Consider the following 23,398-nt stretch of genomic DNA (forward strand, 5'->3'; position numbering starts at 1 on the left):
TGTGCTCTGGTAAAGAGTACAGAGAAACACAGAATCAGGAGGAACTAATATTAGGGTCAGAGTCAAAGGCAGATGATAGGCCAGTGTGTAAGCCCTCAAGTAAAAAAAAAAAAGACAGGAAAAATTACACGTGGGTATGATCTCAATAGCAATATCAGAATTTGTTACTGAGAAAAGGTAAATGTGTTCCTGAAACAGTTAACTTGAGAAGACAGGTGTTACATGTAACATTCTAACTCCAACGGACCTAGCACAAAATTAGGACCTAGCACAAAATTACGGACTCAAGGAATTCAAGAGCTGGCTGAGACAATGGAGTGACATCTTTAAATTACCGAAAGAAAAAAAATCCCTATCAACCTAGAATTCTACAGCTAGAGAAAGTATCTTTCAAAAATGAAGATAATAAAGACTTTTTCAGACAAACAACCTAAGAGAAATCATCATCAGCAAACTTGCATGACAGGGAATGTTGAAGTTCTTCAAGCAGAAAGAAAATGATATCTAAAAGAAATTTCAATCTACACAAAGCATCGGAAATGGTAAATGTACGGTAAATATTTTTTTCTTATTTTCAATCTCTTTAAAAGATTACTGACTTTTTAAGGGCCAGCCCGTTCCTCACTTGGGAGTGTGTGGTGCTGATAACACCAAGGCCATGGGTTCGGATCCCTATACAGGGATGGCCGGTTAGCACACGTGGGAGAACGTGATGCTGACAACACTAAGTCAAGGGTTAAGATCCCCTTACCGATCATCTTTAAAAAAAGAAAAAAAAAAGACTACTGACTTTTTAAAGCAAAAATATAGCAAGTTATTGTAGGTTTATAACTTTTGTATAAGTAAAAATGTATCACAACAGTAGCACAAGGGATAGGAGCGGGAAATGGAAGCATACTGCTGGAAAGCACTCATATACATACACACACACACACACACACACAAGTATAGTCATGCATCACTTAATGATGGGGATATGTTCTAAGAAATGTGACATTAGGTGATTTCATTATTGTACAAACATCACTGAGTATACCTACACAAACCTAGAGAGCACAGCCCACTACACATCTTGGCTATATGGTATAGCCTATTGCTCCTACATAAGTAATGCATTGCACTTCAACATTATAAAAGTTATGATGTCACTAGGCAATAGGACTTTTCAGCTCTATTATAATTTTATGGGACCACCATTGTATACGTGATCTGTAGTTGGCCAAAATGATGTCATGGAGTACATGTGTGTGTGTGTCAGGTACTATACAAGAAGTGGCACAATATTACTCAAAGGTATACCATGACTGTGAAGAGTTAAAGCTACATATTTAAACATTACAATAGTCACTAAAGTCAAATAAAAAAAAAGGTATAGCTAATAAGCTAATAGGAAGATAAAATGTAATCACAAAAAACAATCAAAAAGAAGGCAGGAAACGAGGAGAAAAAGCAATAAAATCAGATGGGACATATAGAAAACAAAAAGCAAGACAGTAGATTTAAACTCAACTTTATCAATAATTACATTAATTATAAATGATCTAAACATTCCCAATTAAAAGGCAGACATTGTCAGATTGGATTGAAAAAAAAGATCCAACTATATGCTGTCTATAAGAAATTTGCCTTAAATATAAAGACACAGATAGGTTAGAAGTTAAAGGATGAACAGACTTCCAGCTACCATGACATGAAGAGATCAGCAAATCCTCCTCACCAAAAGCAAATATAAAACTGGATAAAACTGCCAAAAAGAAACATTTCAGGGCTCTGGAAATGAACCAAAAGCAGGCAACACACTGAGAAGTGTTTATTCTTAAAAAATTGCTAGAGGGTCTAGCTGAATAGTTCAGTTGGTTAAAGCATGGTGTTGTAACACCAATGTCAAGGGTTCAGATCCCCTTACTGGCCAGCTGCCCACCCCCGCCCCCCAAGCAAAAAATAAATTGTTAGAGATTTGGGTATGAAGTATTAAAGAAATTGGGTTTCTCAACCTCAGCACTTGACATTTTGAGCTGAACTATTCTTTGCTGTGGGGGATGTTTGGGCATTATAGAATGTTTGGCAGTATCTTTAGCTTCTATCCACTAGGTGCCAGCAGCATTCGCCCAGTTGCAACAACCAAAAATGTCTCCAGACTTTCCCAAATATCTCCTGGGGAGCAAAAGTAGGAAGAAAAACAATTATAAATTTGTATCCACCTAGCAAAGAGCCCCAAAACACATAAAGCAAAAACTGACGTAGTAAATGCAGAAATAAATTATTCAGTTCAACAATTATAGTTGGTGTTTTGATACTCCTCTCTCAATAACTGATAAAACAAATGTACCAAGGTTGTGCAACGGGAAAAGGATAGACACAATATCAGTAGATATATACAGGACTTGAACAGTGCTATCAACCAACTTGACTAACTGACATAGAGAAATGTCACCCAGCAACAGCAGAATACACATTTTTTTTTTTTGTCAAACATTCTACAGGATAGATATATGCTAGGGAGTACAGTAAGTCTCAATAAATTTAAAAGGATTAAAATTAAACAAAATATGTGCTCCAACCATAATGAAAATTATATTAGAAGTCAGCAAGAAATTTGGAAAATCCCCAAATATTTAGAAATTAAATAGCATAGTTCTAAATAGACATGGGTCAAAGAAGAAAGCACAAAGGAAATTAGAAAATATCTTGAACTGAATGAAAATGAAAACACAACATATAAACATACATGGGAAGCAGCTAATACAGAGCTTGTAAGGAAATTTATAGCATTAGATATTTATATTAGAAGAAAAGAAAGGTTTTGAATCACTGGTCTAAGCTCCACTTTAAGAAATTAGAAAAAGAACATTGAATTAAACCCAAAGAAAGTAGAAGGAAGAAAATGAACTACAGATCAGAAATCAGTGGACTAGAACACAAAACAAAGTAAAACAAAAACAACAGAGAAAAAACAATGAAACCAAAAGCTGGTTCTTTGGAAAAAATCAATAAAATTGATAAACCTCCAGCTAGACTGATAAGAAAAAAAAAGAGAAGACATACATTACCAACATTGGGAACGAAAGAGAAAACATCACTGATCCTACAGACAAGGCAAAGATGTCTTCTCACCACTTCTACTTAACTTTGTGCTAGGTATCCGAGTCAGTACAATAAAGCAAGAAAAAGTAAATAAAAGGCATACAGATTGGAAAGAAAGAAGCAAAACTGATTTTATTCTAAGATGTGATCACCTATGTAAAAAATCCTAAGGTTAGGGGACACAAAATCAATATACAGAAATAAACTGTATTGCTATGTTAGCGGCAAAGAAATGGAAATTGAAATTAAAAAGTACAATTTACAATAACATCAAAAATAGGAATATTTACGGATAATGTAACAAAATATGTACAAGGTCAGTATATTGAAAACTACAAATACTTATGAGAGAAATTGAAGAATACTCAAATAAATGGAGAGATGTACTATGTCTATGTATCAAAAGACTCAATATTGTTAAGATGTCAATTCTCCCTAAATCTAGAGTCAATGTAATCCCATTCATCATCCCACCAGGCCTTTTTTTTTTTTTTGGTAAGAACTAATAAACTGGTTCTAAAATTCAAATAGAAATGCAAAGGGCCTACAATAACCAAAACACTTTTAAAAAAGAACAAGGTGATTTCAAGACTTACTGTGAAGTTACAGTAATCAAGACAGTGTGACATTTATGTAAGAACAGAGATATAGATCAGTGAAACGGGAGAGTCCAGAAATAGACCCACCTACAGAGTCAACTGATTTTTGACAAATGTGCCAGGCTTAGCATTTATGTAAGAACAGAGATATAGATCAGTGAAACGGGATAGAGAGTCCAGAAATAGACCCACCTACAGAGTCAACTGATTTTTGACAAATGTGCCAGGCTTATGCAGTGGAAGAAGGATAGTCTTTTCAACAATTGAATATCCATGTGCAAAAATAAGAATCACAACTCTTACCTCATACCATATACAAAAGTTAACTCAAGATGAATCATAGACTTAAATGTCAGAGCTAAAACAACAAAACCTCTAGAAGAAAACATAAGCAAAGATATTTGTTACCTTGGGTTAGGAAAAGATTTCTGAGATCTTTGGAAAAGCATGGATCATAGAAAAAAAAAGTTGGTAAACTGGACTTCTGCAAAATTAAAAAATTTTGCTCTTCGAATAACATTATTTAAAATATGAAAATGCAAGTCACAGACTGGGAGAGAATATCTGCAAAACATATATGTCATAAGGAATTTCGATCTAGAAAATTTTTTAAAACAATATATACGCACACGTACACACATAACTTGGTTAAAAAATGGACAAAAGATTTGAACAGACACTTCACCGAAGATATTTACCATTGCAAATACACATATGAAAAGATGCTAAACATTATTAAATATCAAGAAAATGCAACTTTACACCAAAATAAGATGCAACTACAAATTCACTAGAATGGCTCAACTTAAAAAGACTTACAAAATCAAATGTCGGCAAAGACATAGAGCAACTGGATTTTTCAAACACTGGCCACTTTGCAAAACTGTTTGGGAGTTTCTTATAATGTTAAACACATTCTTACCAAATGACCCAGCAATCCCACTCCAAAATTTATCAAAAAGAAATGAAAACATATGTCCATACAAACACTTGGAATGCAACTGTTCATAGCAGCTTTATTAATAACAGCCACAAAATGTAAACAAACCAACTGTTCTTTATCTAGGAATGAATAAATAAATTGGGGTATAATCATACAATGGAATACTATCAGCAATAAAAAAAAGTATGGACTTTGATACACTCAACAGCGTAGATGAATCTCAAAAGCATTACACTAGATTAGAAAAGCCAGACACAGGGCCAGCCCGTGGCTCACTTGGGAGAGTGTGGTGCTGATAACACCAAGGCCACGGGTTCGGATCCCATATGTAGGGATGGCCGGTTGGCTTGCTGGGTGAGCTTGGTGCTGACAACACCAAGTCAAGGGTTAAGATCCCCTTACCGGTCATCTTTAAAAAAAAAAAAAAAAAAAAAAAAAATCCAGACACAAAAGGGTCCATACGGTATGTATGATACCATTTTTTGAAATTATAGAAAAGGTAAACCAGTGTGAAAAAACAGATCAATGGCTGCCAAAAGCTGGAGGTTGGGAAGGGGACTGAATAAAAAAGAGCATGAGTGAACTTTCTGGGGTGATGAAATGCTCTACATTTTGACTGTGATAGTGTTACGTGACTGCACATATTTATCAAAATTCATTGAATTTTTCACTTAAAATCGGTGAAATTTACTATATATAAATTATACCTCAATACGCTAATTTAAAAAGGGGGTTGGGGAGATGTTGGCCAAAGGATACAAAGTTTCAGTTAGGAGGCATAAATTCAAGAGATCTATTGTACAACATGGTGACTATAGTTAATAACAATGTATTGTATGTTGAAAATTGCTAATAGAGTAGATTTTGAGTGTTCTCACCACAAAAAACAGTAAGAATGTGAGGTAAAACATGCTAATTAGCTTAATTTAGCCATTTCACCATATATACATATTTCAAAACATCATGTTGTAGACAATAAATATATACAATCCTTATTTGCCAATTAAAAAAAAAAAAACAAAAAACAATGTCCTTAACCATTTAGGAAAACTGGATATCAATGATATCTTGCCTAAGAAGAAGTACCTTTTGGGCCAGCCTGTGGCTCACTCGGGAGAGTGTGATGCTGATAACACCAAGGCCATGGGTTCGGATCCCACGTAGGGATGGCCGGTGAGCTCACTGGGTGAGTGTGGTGCTGACACCACCAAGTCAAGGGGTTAAGATCCCCTTGCCAGTCATCTTTAAAAAAAAAAAAAAAAGGGCCTTTCATAACACTGATCATGTTCCACTGTCACTTGAAAAATCGGTGATAAAGCCTTTCATAACACTGATCATGTTCCACTGTCACTTGAAAAATCGGTGATAAAGACATGACATCAACTGATTTAAAACCTTAGGTTTAAGAAGTCATCACTAATAAGGCTTGCTTTTCAAAAAAATACCTCAAATGCTATAGATAAAAATAATGTATACATTGCAGACAGACCTTTTCACACATTCAATTGCTTCTTTGAAACACGTGAATTAATAAATTAATTGTTGGGTGGGGAGAGAGAGCTTGTCTGTCGGAAGGAGGAGGCTGGAAATTGTCACTTGAGTTAGAGAAAAGTGTATTGTGCACCTAAGATATTCTGGTCACTGTGCTGAGACCCTTCCACCAAAGAGGTCACAATCTACAGGAAGAAACAGAAGGGCAAAACACAATTACAATTCAATTGTAATATGAACAGTGATAAAAAGGCGTACGGGGTACTGTCACACTGAAAACAAGAGGAAAAACTGCAGATATAGAGGTGGAATCATCATCAGAGAAGCCTTTAGAGAGGAGATGAAACCTGATTGAGAAAAGTAAATATTCCCAAAGGACCCTGAGGGGTTTCTATGCTGAGTGTGAGATAAGAAGGAACACTGGCTTAACATAACTCGTCATCCCATTTGAAACAATCTGGGAAATTAATTGCAAGAACATGCACCTGCTTCTACCCCTTGACTTCCCAGCAGGACCTTTCTTCTGTAATTCAATATTCCTCTAAAAAAGTACCTTCCCGGGCCTGCCCGTGGCTCACTCGGGAGAGTGCGGTGCTGATAACACCAAGGCCACGGGTTCAGATCCTATATAGGGATGGCCGGTTTGCTCACTGGCTGAGCGTGGTGCTGACAACACCAAGTCAAGGGTTAAGATCCCCTTACCGGTCATCTTTTAAAAAATAAATAAATAAAATAAAATAAAATAATTTAAAAAATAAAAATAAAAAAGTACCTTCCCTCAGGCAATACTGAGTTACACCCCAGGCCAACCCAGCCATGGCTTTTGGTAGCTCGTCCTGGGGAAGGAAATCTGTTCAGAGATGGATGTCCAGAAATTGGCAATCAGAAGTAAAAGGGGGAAAAAAAACCCAAAAAACCTCCTATGTAAATTTCTAGAGACACAAAGAAGAAACTCCTACCCTTCCTACTCAGTCAAATCAAGCAGAAACAAAAGAAAGGAAAAGCACTACAATAACACAGTTGAAAGTTGCCTCAGTCACGGCAGGCACAGGGAAATTATATGCAAACACAATGGCCTTCCATTCTGCTCACCTGGAAGTAACTCAGGGACAGACCCTCACCTAGGTTTGTTGATTTAAGCTCATTTGGAGCCAATAAAAACCTACCAAAAAGCAGTCCCAGATATCTACATGGCCTTGGCTGTTAGCTCTAAGAGGGAAACAGGCCATACTGGCATGAAACCCCAGCCCGAAAGTTCTTTTTTCCTCCTTTCAGGCCAGCCACACGTAAGGCTCTGTCATCAGACGCATTGATTCTCTATGCAGAAGCAATGTGGTGCCCTCTCCCTCCTTCCACTGAGAATGACTGCCCCAATGTACAGGAATGCAATAGAAAACTGAATGCTGAGCAAATAGTTAAGTGAGATAAAGCACTAACTGGAAAAACCCTAATACAAAAAACTCAGCAAATAGCCTTACATTAGCCTCTTGGATCTCACCTCCAGTCTCCTAAATCACCATACTCACTTTATTCTCCCTGTGTAGATCAGGAAGAATCAGTTCACTTGTTTGTGTTCAAATACAAATCTTGGTTCTCCCATAAGGAACAGCCCCCAATTCTGGGTAATTACAAAAAGGTGGAGTCACAATGGGCCAGGCAGGCCTGGAATGGGCAGGGCAGGGCAGCACTCCAGCTTGTTTATACACAGAGGGAACAACCTCCAAGGGAGGAATAGCCATCAGATTACTAACAGGCATCCATCAGGCACTCGAAAATGGTAAGTTCACGCCCTCTGGTGGCATCAACAGAGCATCGCCAGAAACTCATAGCCAATCTTTTGCCAAAAAGGAGAACTTAAACCCCTGGTGTGATGGTAAGAATACTCTGGTACTCCAATACAGTAAATCAATTCTGGAAAAGGTCTCAGCTGATTTGCTCACATACTAAATTCATAAATTAACATGTGCCTTATTAATGATACTCTAATTGATGTGGTATCCCTAGCCAAATTGAAATTTGTAATTACATTCTACAAATTTAGTTAGAGCTTACTGCAGTCTTCTCTAAAGACCTTTAAGTTCTATGATTCTGCATCATCTATGATTGTAGCACATTTTTTCCGATCAAACATGGCTGTGTTGATAAAACATTGATAAAGTCTATATGAGAGGGAACTTTCAGAAAGTTACTAACTCATTCAACAAAAATTTATAAACTATAACATGACCAGGGCACAGTTCTAAGCTTTGGGCCGACAGAGTAAAAGGATGATCCCTGCCCCCATGGAGTTTACAGACTAGTGATGGTGGAGGTAAACAAGAAACAAGTAAAAATAATAACAAGATGAGGTCAGAGTAAGCATAATTATAAAAAGTTACGTGAGAGAGAAAGAAGAGGTTGGGGGATAAGATGGTCAGTGGTCTCCCGAAATCCAGAGAGAAGCTAGTCTTCTCATGATGAAATTTGTTTTTAAAAACCATTTCAGAACATATATCCAGATGAGCCTTTTCAAAACCACTGTGGGACTCCTCTTTGGTTTTTGCCTTCAGAGTCAATATATGGGGCTGGCCAGTTAGCCCGTACCAGCCAGCTGCCCTCCCTCCCAAAAAGTCAATATATGAACCCCATTTAAAAAAGAAGTTTTAACTCAAAGCAGCAATATCCAGCTTTATTATCACCTCTTTCTTTGATGCTAAACATCTTTGGGATGTTTCTAAAAGTTAATCCAGTCTCAAAGTATAAATATTTACCCAACATTTTGGTGGGAAAATGTGCAATAAACTCTGTAGAGTTGTAAGGTCCTTTCTTCTTGTTGGATTGCATCTCTCGCAATTGTGCTGTTCTTTTGTTATGAAGGTCCTCATCCTTCTTCTAGGTAAGGATCTATAATATAAAACAGTAGTGAAAATAAAATATTCAGCAAATAAAGGTAGGAGAAAACTGAAGACTAGTACTGAGATAAAGAGAAGGGTCAACGGAGTAAAACCTGAAAATTTTCTCCAAAGCTTCTTCCCTTATAGTTCATCTTTCTAGGCCTTATGGCAAATAGATTCTCAGTCTCATTAGATCTCTAGGGTATCCTCCCCAGGAGTCATGCAACCTACTTTCCACAAACCTGGTTTCCCCAATCTTTCCATGGTGAGATTAAGGAGTTGGCCGCTGGTAAAACACTGATGTAACTCAGATTGCTTACACAGAAATACATGTCCCACACCCTCAACCTCTGTTCATTAAGGAGTTGGCCGCTGGTAATACACTGATGTAACTCAGATTGCTTACACAGAAATACATGTCCCACACCCTCAACCTCTGTTCTCTATTCCACGTGTAGAATGACTTCTCTTTAAATTCCCTGATGTCACACCTGCCATTGAAACACATTAAGTTGAAAGCATCATAGGTCTTGCTTGATAAGTCCTCAAAATGAGCAGGATTAGAAGACATTTACATATCCTATTTATTATACCTAGTGTTATGGATCTCAATTATCATGCTGCCTTTGTATTTAGTCATAATTGACCCACACCAACTTAAGTTTTGCTGGATCATAAAACACTGAACTAAGTTCATAAGGGAAGAATCCTAATTACCAATGTAGGAAGATTCCAAATAGCTAACATTTGTGTCATTAACAATGAAATTTAGGGCCGGCCCGTGGCTCACTCGGGAGAGTGCGGTGCTGATAACACCAAGGCCCTGGGTTCGGATCCCATATAGGGATGGCCGGTTCGCTCACTGGCTGAGCGTGGTGCTGACAACACCAAGTTAGGGGTTACGATCCCCTTACCGGTCATCTTTTTTAAAAAAAAAAAAAAACAATGAAATTTAAAAAACAAAAAAAATCAAAACCTCTTTTTACAGATAAAAAGAAATTAAGTCTCCCAGCTCAAAAAGGCACCCTGGGCAGCATGCTTTTTTTTTAAATGTACCAAGAATGCCTTGTGTATTTCTTACATTACTTTTATAAATAACATGCATTTAATGAAAAGATATTCCCATTTTTATTTTTAAAGGTTACTGAGAGGTGAGTCCAAAGGAATTCTCCAAATGAGACTCCAGAGACCATGCAATTCCCAGATCTATGAGTAACTTCAAAATTTCTGAGGTTAGTCATTAAATATTTGCTTTAAACTTTCTACTAAAGTAGGAAAGAAAAACAGTACAATTTCTATAGGGTATCAGGATAGGCACAGCAGTAAATCTGGCTTGATGTGAATTTGGCTATTTTCACATATCTCTTCCTGGGGAGACCGCCAAAAATGCTTAAGTTAACCCCCAAAATGGAAATAAAATTATAACCTGGGGTTGTCAATTTGTACTAAACATTAATTGCACTAAAAGTTTTTCCTTCCAGTTACAAAATCTATGTTTAATTTTTCTTCATTAGCTGGAAGAATCCAAATGCCTGAATTAAGAATTAGTCCATCAATAGATTTGCCATAACCCAAATGTTTTGTCCTTTTTTCAGAATAAAAAGTTTGGTTTTTCCTAATGTTACCACCACATTTATTTTGTAAATGAGAACATCATGATTTACAATACCATGATTATCATGAATAATATGAGGGTACTTCCTGGAAAAATACAATTGGAAGACAATATGCATCTTTCTATTAACTTTTTGGGGGGGCGGGGAGGGGCAGCTGGCTAGTAGGGGGATCCAGACCCTTGACCTTGTTGTTACCAACACCATCCTCTAAACCAAGTGAGCTAACCAGCCAGACCCTGTCCATTAACTTTTTGAAGTACCCTTGTAATACAGAAAATAGAAAAGCAGATTTTCCTGTCACTTAGGTGAAACACTATGCAAAGCCCAGCATATGAGTTTTACTGTTCCTGTTAATATTCCATTTATTTTAGTTTTCTTTGCAGCAGAACTGGATGGTTGGAGACAATTTTAGAATCAAATCATCAGTCTCTTACAAGGGCTAAGAACCAAATTCTTCTACTACTAAAATGTGGTTTGCAATTATATTTATCTCCTTACCACACCTTCCTTTCAATTAGATGAAGTGCAATTTACATGTCACATAACCTTTTTAAACCACAGAAATTTGTTCAGCACCTATAAGTTTATAATGTTTCTACAAAAATACCTGGTTTAATCCTGAAAATCCTGCTCAGCAATCCCAAAACCAATGTAAAATACTATAAAACATACAATATAAAGTTGAACCAAAATATGTAACATTTAATAATTGCAAATATATTTATTACAATTTACAGATTAGTTAGGTTATATACACAAATATAATTTTAGCTATAAAATCCCAACAAACTGGTTATATTTAAATCATTGGATCTGTAGAAGCCAATTTAGAAGTATTTTAGTCCCCTAACTTCACCTTCCTTAAATTATAAAAAAATAAAATCTGATAGTTCTGATTTCAAGTTAAAGATGAAGAGGTGTTGGTATCACATTTAATTACTCAGAAATGGAAATCTTACTTGTCTGTACAAAGTCTTACACATGCTACATTGACACTTAAAGCACCATTACAAGACTTTAAATGTGTAAAATGTTTAATTAAAACCTCCAAGGATTTTCTTTTTAAGATTGTAGGGGTTTAACTTTGTCCTAGTAACAAGGATTGACATGAAACTAACAAAAATTTTGTTTTTCTCCTTCAATCCAATTTTAAAATGGTCCCTTCTGTCCTTCTCATCACCATCTGATCACTTCTTCTAAAGGAGGGTAGTAGATGGAAGAATTCTTAACCAAGATTTTACTCACTTGGTAATGAGGATAGAATCCGAAGGGAACAATTTTCCAAAATCCAGTGAAAGAGGCACCATTATTTTCAAATATGCAGAGGTGTTAGATTTCAGAAAGACAAAATACAACCTAAGTCTCTGAAATAAAACAGTATGCTTCAGTCTGGTTTTAAAAGAATGTGTATACATTGTCAAAAAGCTTTTAAAGGCAAATGATGCCTGCTTTCCTACTGACAGCTGGTGCTTGAAACTAGCCTGTTTTCATGGTATTATACCAGATCCTACAAATGCATTCCCTATGACTACCTAAAGTGGAGGTGCACAAAACACCTAGAATAAGGGCTCTGCAAAAATGTGACCAACTTTTATGATGTTGCACTCTCAGTGTGTTTTATGTATTTATGTGTGTGTGTATATATATATATATCAACACTAGATGCAGTTCTTTAAGCAAACCAGATAGAAATAAAATAACCAGGTAGATTATAAACTGAGGTAGTAACTCTGCAAGAACTTCTGATGAAAACTTCATCCCCACACTGAAATAAGTTGAAAATTAAGAGGTCATCTATTCTTATGTTTTCCATTACCTGTGACAGGAGGCACATGGAGTAAAAACAGATCATTAAAGAGTTGGTTAACATTCTCTCAATCTAACAGATGCACACTATGTAAAGCTATCTAAACTAACCAAGCACAACCAGTCAATGCAAAGACTTCAATTCAAAAGTAAACTTTGGGTATTAAGACTTTGTAGTTGTTAAATCTATAGTTCTATCCCATCCTGAAAGTACAGGCCTTGCCATTACTTCTCTCATTATTAAAATAGTAGAAAACAATAAACCTGGATATTGACTGAAGTTTACATTTTACATTTCAAACTTGAAAATTCAGAACTTCCCATTTCCAAGTTTATAGCGTCACCCTGACAGGATTCAAAAGTGACAGTGCTGAGGCATGACATTAATAACACTGGTTTTCTGTTAAGAGCATACACAACAAAACCAAATTACTCTGAAATGTCTCCTATCTTCTTCCCAGGAAAATTCTAGGCTTTTATGTTTAAAAAATAAATGATTATGATGTAATTATTACTTTCTAGAATGTTTTACAACAATTTGAAATGTACAAAGAACTACATTCAACTGGGAACTATAGCAACATATACAGAACCCTCTCCAAGGAACAGTTTGCACAGATATTAAACATATTTGATGTTAAAATTTGGCAGAAAGATGCAGCTTTCCCAAAGTAGCAGAGAGTAGGTTTGGGGGCAGTCCTCGGAAATACCTTATGTAGAACTTAACATGGAAATAAAAATCCACTACACATTTTCAACCAGTCATTTTTTAAAAGGAAAAAAAAAGTGACACAAGATAATGTACTGCAAGTTGACAGCATATACAAGATTATATTTTTAGCCTTAAGGCAGATGGGCCAAATCAGTAAAATAAAAAAATTCAGAAAAACATAAAAGCCCATTAATTTCAGAATGCTGGGGAAGAGAGCCCAAAGATTTTAGACAGATAAACGTAATTTAAATTAGAACTGAAAATGGGCTCTAAGCCCTATAAATATTGTTTCCCAAGAAAAATAAGTTTTGAAAGTGCAAAATTACAACTCAAAAGGTCCCCTTTTCACCTCAAACAAGCAAAGGACATTTAAAAACATTTCCAACTAAATCAAAAAGGGGATAATTAGAAATCACACTATCTCATCCTTCATTATCAGGGCTGACTTCAAACCCAGATGTTTCTAAGTGGGATATGTTGCCACAAAAAAAGTAAACTAGATCTCTGGATCCGAGCTACGTTTCCTCTCAAAAAAAAAAAAAAAAAAAAAAAAAAAACTCAAAGGACAGCTGCCAATATTTGTTTTTAAAAGAAACCTCTCAAGTAAGAGGTAGTGTATGCTAGGGCTACAGACTATTAACTCGTCTTAATGCTGCTCGAAAACATTAAGTCTTTTGAAGCATGTTTCCTGGAGTCTATTAAACATTCTTTCTCTGTGCTCAAATGTCAAGCAATATCCAATAGCATCTTCCGTTTCTTGAATTCGTTTCTGGAACCTGCATCCATCCCTTGCAAATTCTTCCCATGGTCCTTTGCGATCCTCATCACCACTTATATAATACTCAGTAACTTCTTCAAGGAAGGTTACCTATAAAGACAAAGACTAATTTTAATAAATCTCTAGGATCTTACACAATTAGCATCAAGGTCAATAACCACTATGCTACTAATTATTTCAGAATATCAAATGTCTTACAGGAATATTTGGTTCCAACTATATGTGAGGCTAAAAAAAAGTTCTGATTAGATGGCATTTGGATAAAATACTGAATGAATGCCACCTGAATCTTTGAGATATATATAAACATACCTTTCATATATCTAGATATACCTTTCATACATATATATATCTTTCACATATCTATCTATATATAGATATATATATCTACCCACACACTGTACCCCCACCCCCCACCTGCCCTTGTCTCTTGGTGTTAATAAAATGAATCCAGATGAGGAACTACAATTTTCCTGCTGTTATTAATATCTATTTTTTAATCCTTAGGGAAATACAGTTCTGTGATATTCTTCCGCCAAATGACACAGAAAATATTTCAGAAAATAATCACCATATCCCTGGAAATCAATGTTTTATCATAGCACAAAGGCTTTAACAATATTTTTGCTTATTTCTCTTTTCCTTTTTTTTGTGGCTGGCTGGTACAGATTGAACCCCAGGACCTTGGTGTTATCAGCAACTTGCTCTAAGCAACTAAGCCGGCTCTTTTTTCACTTATTTCTTTTTTTTTTTTTTTAAAGATGACCGGTAAGGGGATCTTAACCCTTTTCTTGGGGTTGTCAGCACCACACTCAGCCAGTGAGCGAACCGGCCATCCCTACATGGGATCCGAACCCGTGGCCTTGGTGTTACTAGCACCGCACTCTCCCGAGTAAGCCACGGGCCGGCCCATTTTTTCACTTATTTCTATTCTCCCTTTTTCCTTTAAAAAAATTTTTCACTTTTCATGCTTTCCAATTTTGTATCATCGATATGTAGTACTATTTTTATATTACTACTTCTGTAATCAGAATATAGAAGAGAAGGTTACTTAGTAAACAAAGTACAGCAAAATCAACATCTTTAAGACTATGTTACTATAAGAGACTTTGTAGTTAAGATTTTTTTAAAAACCTCTGTATTCAATATGCTATCATTATACTTACATTAAATTGTGAATATCATAATATACATGATGACGTGTAATGCGTGACAATCCCTCCTCATTACTACTTAATCCCTACTTAATTTCTAATGATGAAGTTTCTCAAACTCCAAATAATAAAGAAGTTTATCAAACTCCAAAAGTAAATACTTGCTTTAAAGTATGTTCCATAGTTACATCAGCTAATCCCTGTGGCCTACTACTTTCATTCCCTTTACATCAGGCCAAGGAATGCCCCTGAGGACAATTAGTAGGTATGTAACACCTTACTAGATATTGCATTCTAGTCCTTATTCATTCATTGTGTCACTAAGATAAATAATAACAAACAGTTATGGATAATGTTTACCATATGCCAGGCTCTTTTCAAAAAGCTTTACAATTTTTATCTCATATACTCCTCACATCAACATATCAGTTATGGAATATTATGATCCTCATTGTACAGATAAGGAAGCAAGAAAGAGAGAGGTTAACTGACTTGTCCAAATGACACAGCGTCTAAGTGGTGTAATCAGGATTCAAACACTGAGTCTGGCTCCACAATCTGCACTGTTAGGCCATGACACAAAGTATTTTAAACTCCTAAATCTGAAAGCCTCGTTCTAAGAATTAGGCACGACCCATTATTCCCATATACCTAAAGAATGGCAGGCAGGCAAAGACTGTCAAATAACTCTATCACATTTAGACATAATAATTTTGCTTCTAGTTCATAGGTAATAGTCTCACATCTCACTAATTTCACTTTATTCAATGAGCAAGCTAAATCGAGACATGAGACTGGAGTGAGGTCCCTGAACAGGACAAATGAAGTGCTTAAAGGCAAGGCAATGAATTATGAGTTTTATTTACTCATCTCATTAAAATCTTGCAATAATTTGTACAACAGATGAGATTATTACTTCCATGAGAGTGAACCAAGGCCACAGAGTTAGGTAACTTCCCAAGCCTGTCTGTCTTCCCAAATCTGTTGTCCCTAACCACTTAGGAGTAAGAAACATAGGTCTCCAGATGCCAACTGCTCATTCCACCTGCCCACTTTATCTAGTAGCTCTAAATAGGTCGTTTGGCCCTGAGAATCATAGAGAAAAGCTCTTTTATCATTGCATTTAAGAAGTGTGAACTAAAAATTAATTTTTAACATGACTTATTCTGCTTCTACAAGTAAGACATAAGATTGCCACCACTTAGAGATATTTTCTGCCCCAGGAATAATTTCAAAAGTATTAAGCTGGCCATCTGGAGCCAATAAATTATGGTCCTGTCCACCTGAAACTCCCTGACGCTGCAGAATCTGAAGTCAATGAAAACTCACCCATTTCTTTCTCTTTCCAAATGAAGTTATAGGAAACTGAGGAAACTTTCTCTCTACAATAAAAGACACCTTTGTGTTTGGGAGGATTTCTTTTCAGTTAATAACTTTAGCTGAATAAACAATAAAGATAAAAAAAAGCAATTCAAAAGACTTCCAAAATAAAGCTAGCCTGACAATGTAATGAAAGAGTAAAAACGCTTCATGAAGTTTTAAGACTTAACTGGGAACAGAAAGCAAATACTCAAGACAAGTCAAATAAGTGACCATCATTGTTTACAATTATCAACCTGTAGCTGGCCACTGATAATTAATATTGCATTCCTAAGAAATGGCAATACTATTTCCTGTATGGTTTTTGACTGTCAATCAAAACCATGTAGTGTCAAAAAGTTTTTGGAACTGAAAATTAATATTTTCTTTCATGGCAAACAACAAGATAAATCTGACTTGCTACTTGGTATTATCATCCCTTTGGGTTCTAATGGACAAGAACAAAGACACTGTTGTCATGAAAATAAAATATTAAGTATTTGCAAACAACATACCACATTTAAAACTCTTTTAAAATTATGGCTATATCAGGACCTTCTCAATCTCTAGAAAAATTAAATTGTGTATATACAAGGTTTAATATATGTTTAATATATCTAAAAAAGAGTGGGAAGGGGCCGGCCCGTGGCTCACTCGGGAGAGTGCGGTGCTGATAACACCAAGGCCCCGGGTTCGGATCCCATATAGGGATGGCCGGTTCGCTCACTGGCTGAACGTGGTGCTGACAACACCAAGTCAAGGGTTAAGATCCCCTTACCGGTCATCTTTGTTTAATATATCTAAAAAAGAGTGGGAAGTTGAAGCTTACAGGGAAACAGCCCAGAGCTACCAACCCAAATGAAAATGGCACTTTCCTGCTAACATCTATACAGTGATATTTTTGTTTTGGACAGTAACAACACTCTACATGGGGGGTTGAGGATAAGAGGAAAAGGAAAGGTCATCTGAACATTTCTCAATCCAACTATATGAGCTTAGAGGCCTTCCTCAAAAATATGTACTACTATGCTCCAAAAGTCACTGTTATATTTAACCATATCAAAACAGAACAAATTATCAGTCATGTTAAAAGAAAACAAACAAACCTTTTTTCTTTTGATATGCGTGTGTCTTTCTCCAGAAAGAACCTCACACTGTATCATGTCTGGACATTCATTTTCTTGGCTCCCTAACAGTTGCACCTCAAAAGAAAGTAAGGTGTGACACTCAGAAATGGCCACAATGGACTCAGATGATCTCTTTGAGTCATGACAGCCTTTCCAATTTTTCCCTGTTTGAAAAGGAGCCTTAAAATTTAAAAGGTTGTAGGGATCATCGGAATTACAGAAAGAGTTCCACAGTTTGAGACTCTCTGCTTCATCTGCACTAGATTCCCAGTCATCTTCCTCCCCAGAATTATGGTCAGGGTTCTCAGGAAGGCTTCCAGTTTGGGGAGAATTCTCTAGATCAGACTTGTCAGACAAATCCTTCTCTGAATCAGAAGTATCTCCAGGAACAATTCTGGCAGCAGTCTGAATTGCTGCTGTAAAGTTTTGGGGATTATAAGGATCTACATTATAGAAAGAGTTCCAGAGGTGAAGCCCTTCGGAGTCTTGTTCAAAGTGAGATTCTGACAGCGAGCTATCACTATCAAAACCATCATCCTCAGCTTCCTCATCCCAATCCTCACCTTCTGAATCAGAACTCGTTTCCACATCACTGGAAGCACCTCCCAAAATGTAATCTATCAATTTGTTACTACAAGCTGGTCTGGCAGAAATGGGAAGGTCATCTTCTATGTCTAAGCCATCAACTAAACTTATTTGGTCCTCTTCAGCCTCTTTTTCCATAGGCACTTCACAAGATGGACAACTCTCTGAAGGACCCTGTTTTTCCAAAGCAAGTGGAACTTCTTTAGTCAACAATTCTTTTTCCTCCGTGGGTTCCTGGATGGTTCCAGGAATGGCTCCAGTGGGGGGAACACACTGTGTTGGGTTACCTCTGCAGTGTTGTAGATCCATCAGGAGAAGGCTGTGTTCCTCCTCCAGGCTATGGTAGCCATTATCTTGGTCAGGGGTGGGTAACTCTTGACCCTTGCTAGCCTGTTGAAGGAATTCCAGCCGTTTCATGCGAAGATGGTGGATTTCTGGCAGGCCTTCTGTAGAAAGAGGTGGACATCCCTGCCACGAGGCTGGAGAGATTTCTGCATTCAGTGGTTGGGGATGAAAATGGTCCTCAGTCAGGTAGCTGCTCCCTGGGGCTAGTGTCTGGAAATCAACTAAGTCGCCACTTCCAATGCTGTTTTGACAGCCGAGCTCTAGCCGGGCAATGCACTCCAAGTACGAGGGGTTCAGCAAATAGACTACGCTGAAATTGCTTAAGGGCTGAACGTTTAGAGGCCCGGAGGGCGAAGAGCCAAGTTCCCGGTCAGAGTACACCAGGGCTTGATGACTACTCGGCAACAGCTCCACTCGGCACAGCTGCTGCTTTAAGAGAAAAGCGTGTGCTGTGGGGTCCAAAGCACTTCCCTTGGCTTTAAGTTCCATTTCTAGGTCTGGGGACGAGCACTGCCTGTGGATCCCCTCCTCTAGCCAATCAAGGGGACTGGCAACCGAGTCGTCGGAGGGGTCGAGCCGCAGCGAACTCAAAGATTTCTGCGCTGTGGGGTCGGCTAGTTCCTCCCGTCCCCTCAGGGACCTCAAGACGCTGTAGCCTCCGGCAAAATCTAGCCATCTAGTCGGAATCATCCCACCGAAAAGTTGAGTCCAAATCAGCAGCTTCTCAAGCAAGATGGGGAGCGGCGCAAGGAGCTGGGAAAGCAGCTTCGTCCAGTGGCTGGTCCGAGCCTCGGGCTGGGCAAAGGAAGGCAGTGCGGGGTCCCCGGAGTTTTCCGGGGCAAGAGGTGTGGGGAACTTGAAAGAGTCTGGCTGCGATCGCCGAGAGAAGAAAAAGGGCAGCCGGAACCCGGAGCCCGCCCAAGGGGCAGGCCGTTTCCGCGACCCGTCTGTCGCCGGCTCCATCTCCTTTTTCTTGGCAATCTCTCAGGCAGGTCCGCGGAGCTCAGCGGCTGGCGGTCGGACGGGATTCGGAGGCGGCCTACTCAGTCTCGGCCTTGCCCAGCGGCGGTGTGGGTGCTCCAGGCCGATCCCCGGGCCGGCAGAAGAGCCACACAGGGCAGCGGCTTCGGCAGCGGGCGGCAGGCCACAGTGCGATACGGCCCGCGCCGGAGGCGGCGGCTGAGGCGACGTCCATCCTAGTGGGGGAGGAGGTGTCCTAGTCCGCTCGAGGCCTCACCACCATAGATAGGAGCCGTCCCACGGCGGCGGCGGCAGCCACTTTCGAGGAGAAACGGACTGCTAAGAAGCCCCCGAGCGGCGCGACACCGGAAGGGCTGGGAAGGCAAGCAGGAGCGGGTGGAAGCGAAGCTCAAAATGGCCGCAGGGCCGGGGCCGAGGTAGAACAACGCCAGGCCACCGGAAGGACGGCCGGGCGTCTACGCCCCCTCTCCCCCCCCGCCTCCCGACGTCACTCGCAGAGTCCCCGGGGGGCGGGCCTTCCCGCACACTTCCGGGTGGCGGCTGCCGGGTCTCGCCCTATAGCCGCGTCCGCTTCCTTACTCCCAGCAGAGCAGCTCGCGCTCGGGAGGTTGCATCAGCCGGCCCGGGCTGTGCGCACGCGCAGTCGTTTCCCTGTGGTCTCCTAGGAGACCGCCCCACCGCCCTCTGGGTTAAAGGGAAGGGCTCACAGAAGTGGGAGGGTTTCAAGATAACCGGAGAATTCCTCAGAGCCTTTTTAATGACCTGAGACACACCGAGGTGTAGACGCTTGTCTTAGACTTACATCATCAGGGTTCTGTATCGTTGAGTGCTAAGTAGACCATCAGCCTGAGACCTTAGTATGTAAGAGTTGGGCAATGCTGTGTAAAGACACATCATCTGGAGTGAAAAAAGCAGTTGGAGTGAAAAAATCTTAAGTGAAAAATGAATTATTCTTATGCATTCCCGTCCCCTCTGCTTTAGAGTTTCTAAACCACTATTTAGCATTATCTGGGATCTAGGTCTGAGGTCTTTCAACGTCCAGCTGACATACATACCCCACGCATATTAAAATCCGTGTTTCACAGGTGGTGCCCCTCTATCAGACTATCCATGTGGGGCAAACTGAAGTCACAGAGGAGAGGAAACATAGTCCCCAGAACTGTTTACTGTCGTTTATGCTTGCCAGCAGGCAATACTTTCAATTCATGTTTACTTCCACAGCAATCAGAACCACAGGGTACAATACCTAAAGAAGGAAGCACAGACCATTATCCTTTGAAAAAAAATTTGACTGCTGATTTGAATTGCTGTATTTGATTCTCTATTGTGAGTTCGGTCTTAGTTCATTTCCTTATTTCTGCTAAAACTTTTTCAATCAATACCCCTGAAGTCAAGTATCTATTACGGGGGCGGGCAGGGGTGGGGGAGAGGGTAGAGTTACAAGCACTAGGGACAGCAGAAAGATCTTTTGGAAGCCAGGGGGAAACCACTTGCTCCTCCTGCTTTATTGGGGCTGTTCAAAGAACAGCTACTTCTTTCTAGAAAACTAAGAGGTACTCAATTTCTATTGTTCATCCTTTATTATCTTATTATCCATATCTCCAGAAATATCTCATTTCTCAACCCTTGGCTTGGTGTTGTCAGCACCACGCTCAGCCAGTGAGCAAACCGGCCATCCCTATATAGGGATCCGAACCCGGGACCTTGGTGTTATCAGCACCGCACTCTACCGAGTGAGCCACGGGCCGGCCCTAGGAAAATATATTAATAATAGGAGTCAGTTTAAGAATAGAAAAGAGATTCAAGTATACAAAATTATTAAAATTATTACTGGAAGTCTCAGTTTCCTTAGTTGTAAAGTGAGGCTAATAATTCCTCTTTCAATGGGTAGGTGAGAGAAGTAGGTTCCTAATACCGTGCCTAGCCTAGACAGAGGAGAAGCACAAACATTAGCTATTATTCTCGTGTTGTTCTATTTTACAATCTTCAATTGTTTCCCGTTGCCTGCAGAATAAAGGCTCTGTTCAGTCTGTCCTCCCACTGCACTTTTCCAGCCTCCTTTTCTGTCACTTCTCTTCATGCATGTTATATTCTAGAAACACTGGACTTACAGTGCTCCTTGTTTCATGCCTTTACTAATGCCCTTTACTCAAAGCCCTCACCTTTCCTGTTATATACCTATTCATGCATCAATGTCCTACTCACATGTCAACTTCTCCTTGAAGCCTTTGCTGACCTTCCCAGTCAGAATTAATTGATCCTTCCCAGCACCTATATTATTATGCTCTATAAGAGCACTTAACACATTGGACTATACATACCTGTAAATATTCTCTCCTGCTGGTCCCTGTGCTCCTTGAGGGCTATATCCCAATACCTAGCACAGTGGTTACCAAAGTATGGTCTGTTTTGAAACCCTTTCAGAGGGTCCTTAAGGTAAAAAATATTTTCATAATAATTCTAAGCTTTTATTTTCCCTTTTAAGTCTCATTTTCTCATGATTGTACAGTGAAGTCTTCTAAAGGATACGTGATGTATGATCTGGTAACAGATTGAATGCAAAAGCAGATAGATATGAGATTCCAGCAGTTTTAATATTAAGCCAGATTCTAAAGACATTTGAAAAAAATGTACCACAATGCCACTCTTCTTGCTTTTTTTTTATTTTGAGAAATAATTTTTTTTTTTTTAAAGATGACTGGTAAGGGGATCTTAACCCTTGACTTGGTGTTGTCAGCACCACGCTCACCCAGTGTGCTAACCGGCCATCCCTATATGGAATCCGAACCCGTGGCCTTGGTGTTATCAGCACCACAATCTCCTACATGAGCCACGGGCCGGCCCCTGAAAAATAATCTTTCATTGAAAAATATTACTTACGTTAACATGTAAGGGTTTATTATTTTTAAATTCCTCAATTTTGGGTTCTGAAATAGTAAATATTCAGATATAGTCCATATAAACAAAAGTGCTTTGGGGTCCTCAATAATTTTTATGAGTGTTGCCTGGTCCGAGTGCAGTGGTGTTTACAACTAATAGGTCACAACCAGTTACGGATTTCTTTGTTCCTTTTCCACTCCCAGTGCTTTACTTGAGTAGCCTAAAAACAAAACAACAAAAAAAACTTGTTTTAAATAAATAAAATAAAGGCTGGCTGGTCAGCTCAGTTGATTAGAGCGTGGTGTTGTAACACCAAGGTCAAGGGTTCAGATCCCCACACAGGCCAGCTGCAAAAAGAAAAAAAAATTTAAGAATGTAAAAGGATCCTGAGACCAAAAATTTTAAGAACCATTGACCTAGTATGTTGCCTGGCACACAATAGGTGCCCAATAAATGTTGAATGACTAAAAGAATAATAATACTTTACAATAATACCGTCTTCCTTACGATCAAGACTCTTGCTTTCTACTCTCAACTTTGTCACTTGCTGACACCACATGCCCCTGAAAACAATTCCTTAAAATTTTCTAGAATGGGCCTCCTCTTCCCCATCTAGTCATTGGATATATAATTTTTTATTCTTCCTTACCTTGCAGGTTGTTCTAGAGGGGAAAAAATGCAATCATAAAGTATTTGAAAGCTATGAGAATATGTGGCCTTGCCTTGTCAGTTTCAACTGGAAAATAAAGTGTGAATCAGCCTTCCCAAGCCTGCTAATAGCTAGAGGGCAGGGGAGGACAGCTTTGTAAACGGAGGTAACAGCGTGTTGCCATGGCTGTGCGCAAGCTGGTGAAGACAAGACATCCTTCAATTGGCAAGCTGACTGGCACTTTGGCAGAGGATAATTAAAACCTCAGTTAATTATATTTACTTTAAAAGATTTTGTTTTGCCGGAGGTAAAGGCTGTACAGCTTTTGACTTTATTTTTCAGAGTCAGTGTTACCTCCAAAATCTGACTTCCAAGTATCCCACACTCTGCCTGCCACCTCCTATCTTTCCAACTTA

The 23,398-nt window shown here is 38.8% G+C and overlaps 1 protein-coding gene across 2 annotated transcripts; it reads right to left on the bottom strand.

Annotated features, from left to right (window-relative positions):
- Nucleotides 1–8,764: 8,764 nt before the first annotated feature.
- Nucleotides 8,765–19,848, bottom strand: PPP1R15B (protein phosphatase 1, regulatory subunit 15B). 2 transcript variants are annotated; one of them, XR_550824.1, is made up of 3 exons: nucleotides 17,522–19,848; nucleotides 11,852–13,992; nucleotides 8,765–9,000 (listed from the first exon to the last, which is right to left on the bottom strand). XR_550824.1 is itself a non-coding variant. In XM_008577360.1 (2 exons), the coding sequence occupies exons 1-2, from the start codon at nucleotides 19,433–19,435 to the stop codon at nucleotides 13,771–13,773; spliced, it is 2,136 nt and encodes a 711-aa protein (XP_008575582.1). In that variant the 5' UTR covers nucleotides 19,436–19,848; the 3' UTR covers nucleotides 11,283–13,770. The 2 variants fall into 2 exon arrangements, 1 of the variants encoding a protein (XP_008575582.1); XM_008577360.1 differs by lacking the exon at nucleotides 8,765–9,000 and having other exon boundaries at nucleotides 11,283–13,992.
- Nucleotides 19,849–23,398: the final 3,550 nt, after the last annotated feature.

The sequence above is a fragment of the Galeopterus variegatus genome, unplaced genomic scaffold, assembly GCF_000696425.1.
Source record: "Galeopterus variegatus unplaced genomic scaffold, G_variegatus-3.0.2 Scaffold1498, whole genome shotgun sequence".
Lineage (NCBI taxonomy): Eukaryota > Metazoa > Chordata > Mammalia > Dermoptera > Cynocephalidae > Galeopterus > Galeopterus variegatus.

Bases quoted from the DNA above. Each gene is read 5' to 3' on its own strand.
- PPP1R15B (XM_008577360.1), bottom strand. From the start codon at position 19,435: ATGGAGCCGGCGACAGACGGGTCGCGGAAACGGCCTGCCCCTTGGGCG. The intron at 13,993-17,521 runs GTTTGTTTGTTT...TTGTCTTTATAG, and splicing joins CGCATATCAAAAGAAAAAAG to GTAACCTTCCTTGAAGAAGT.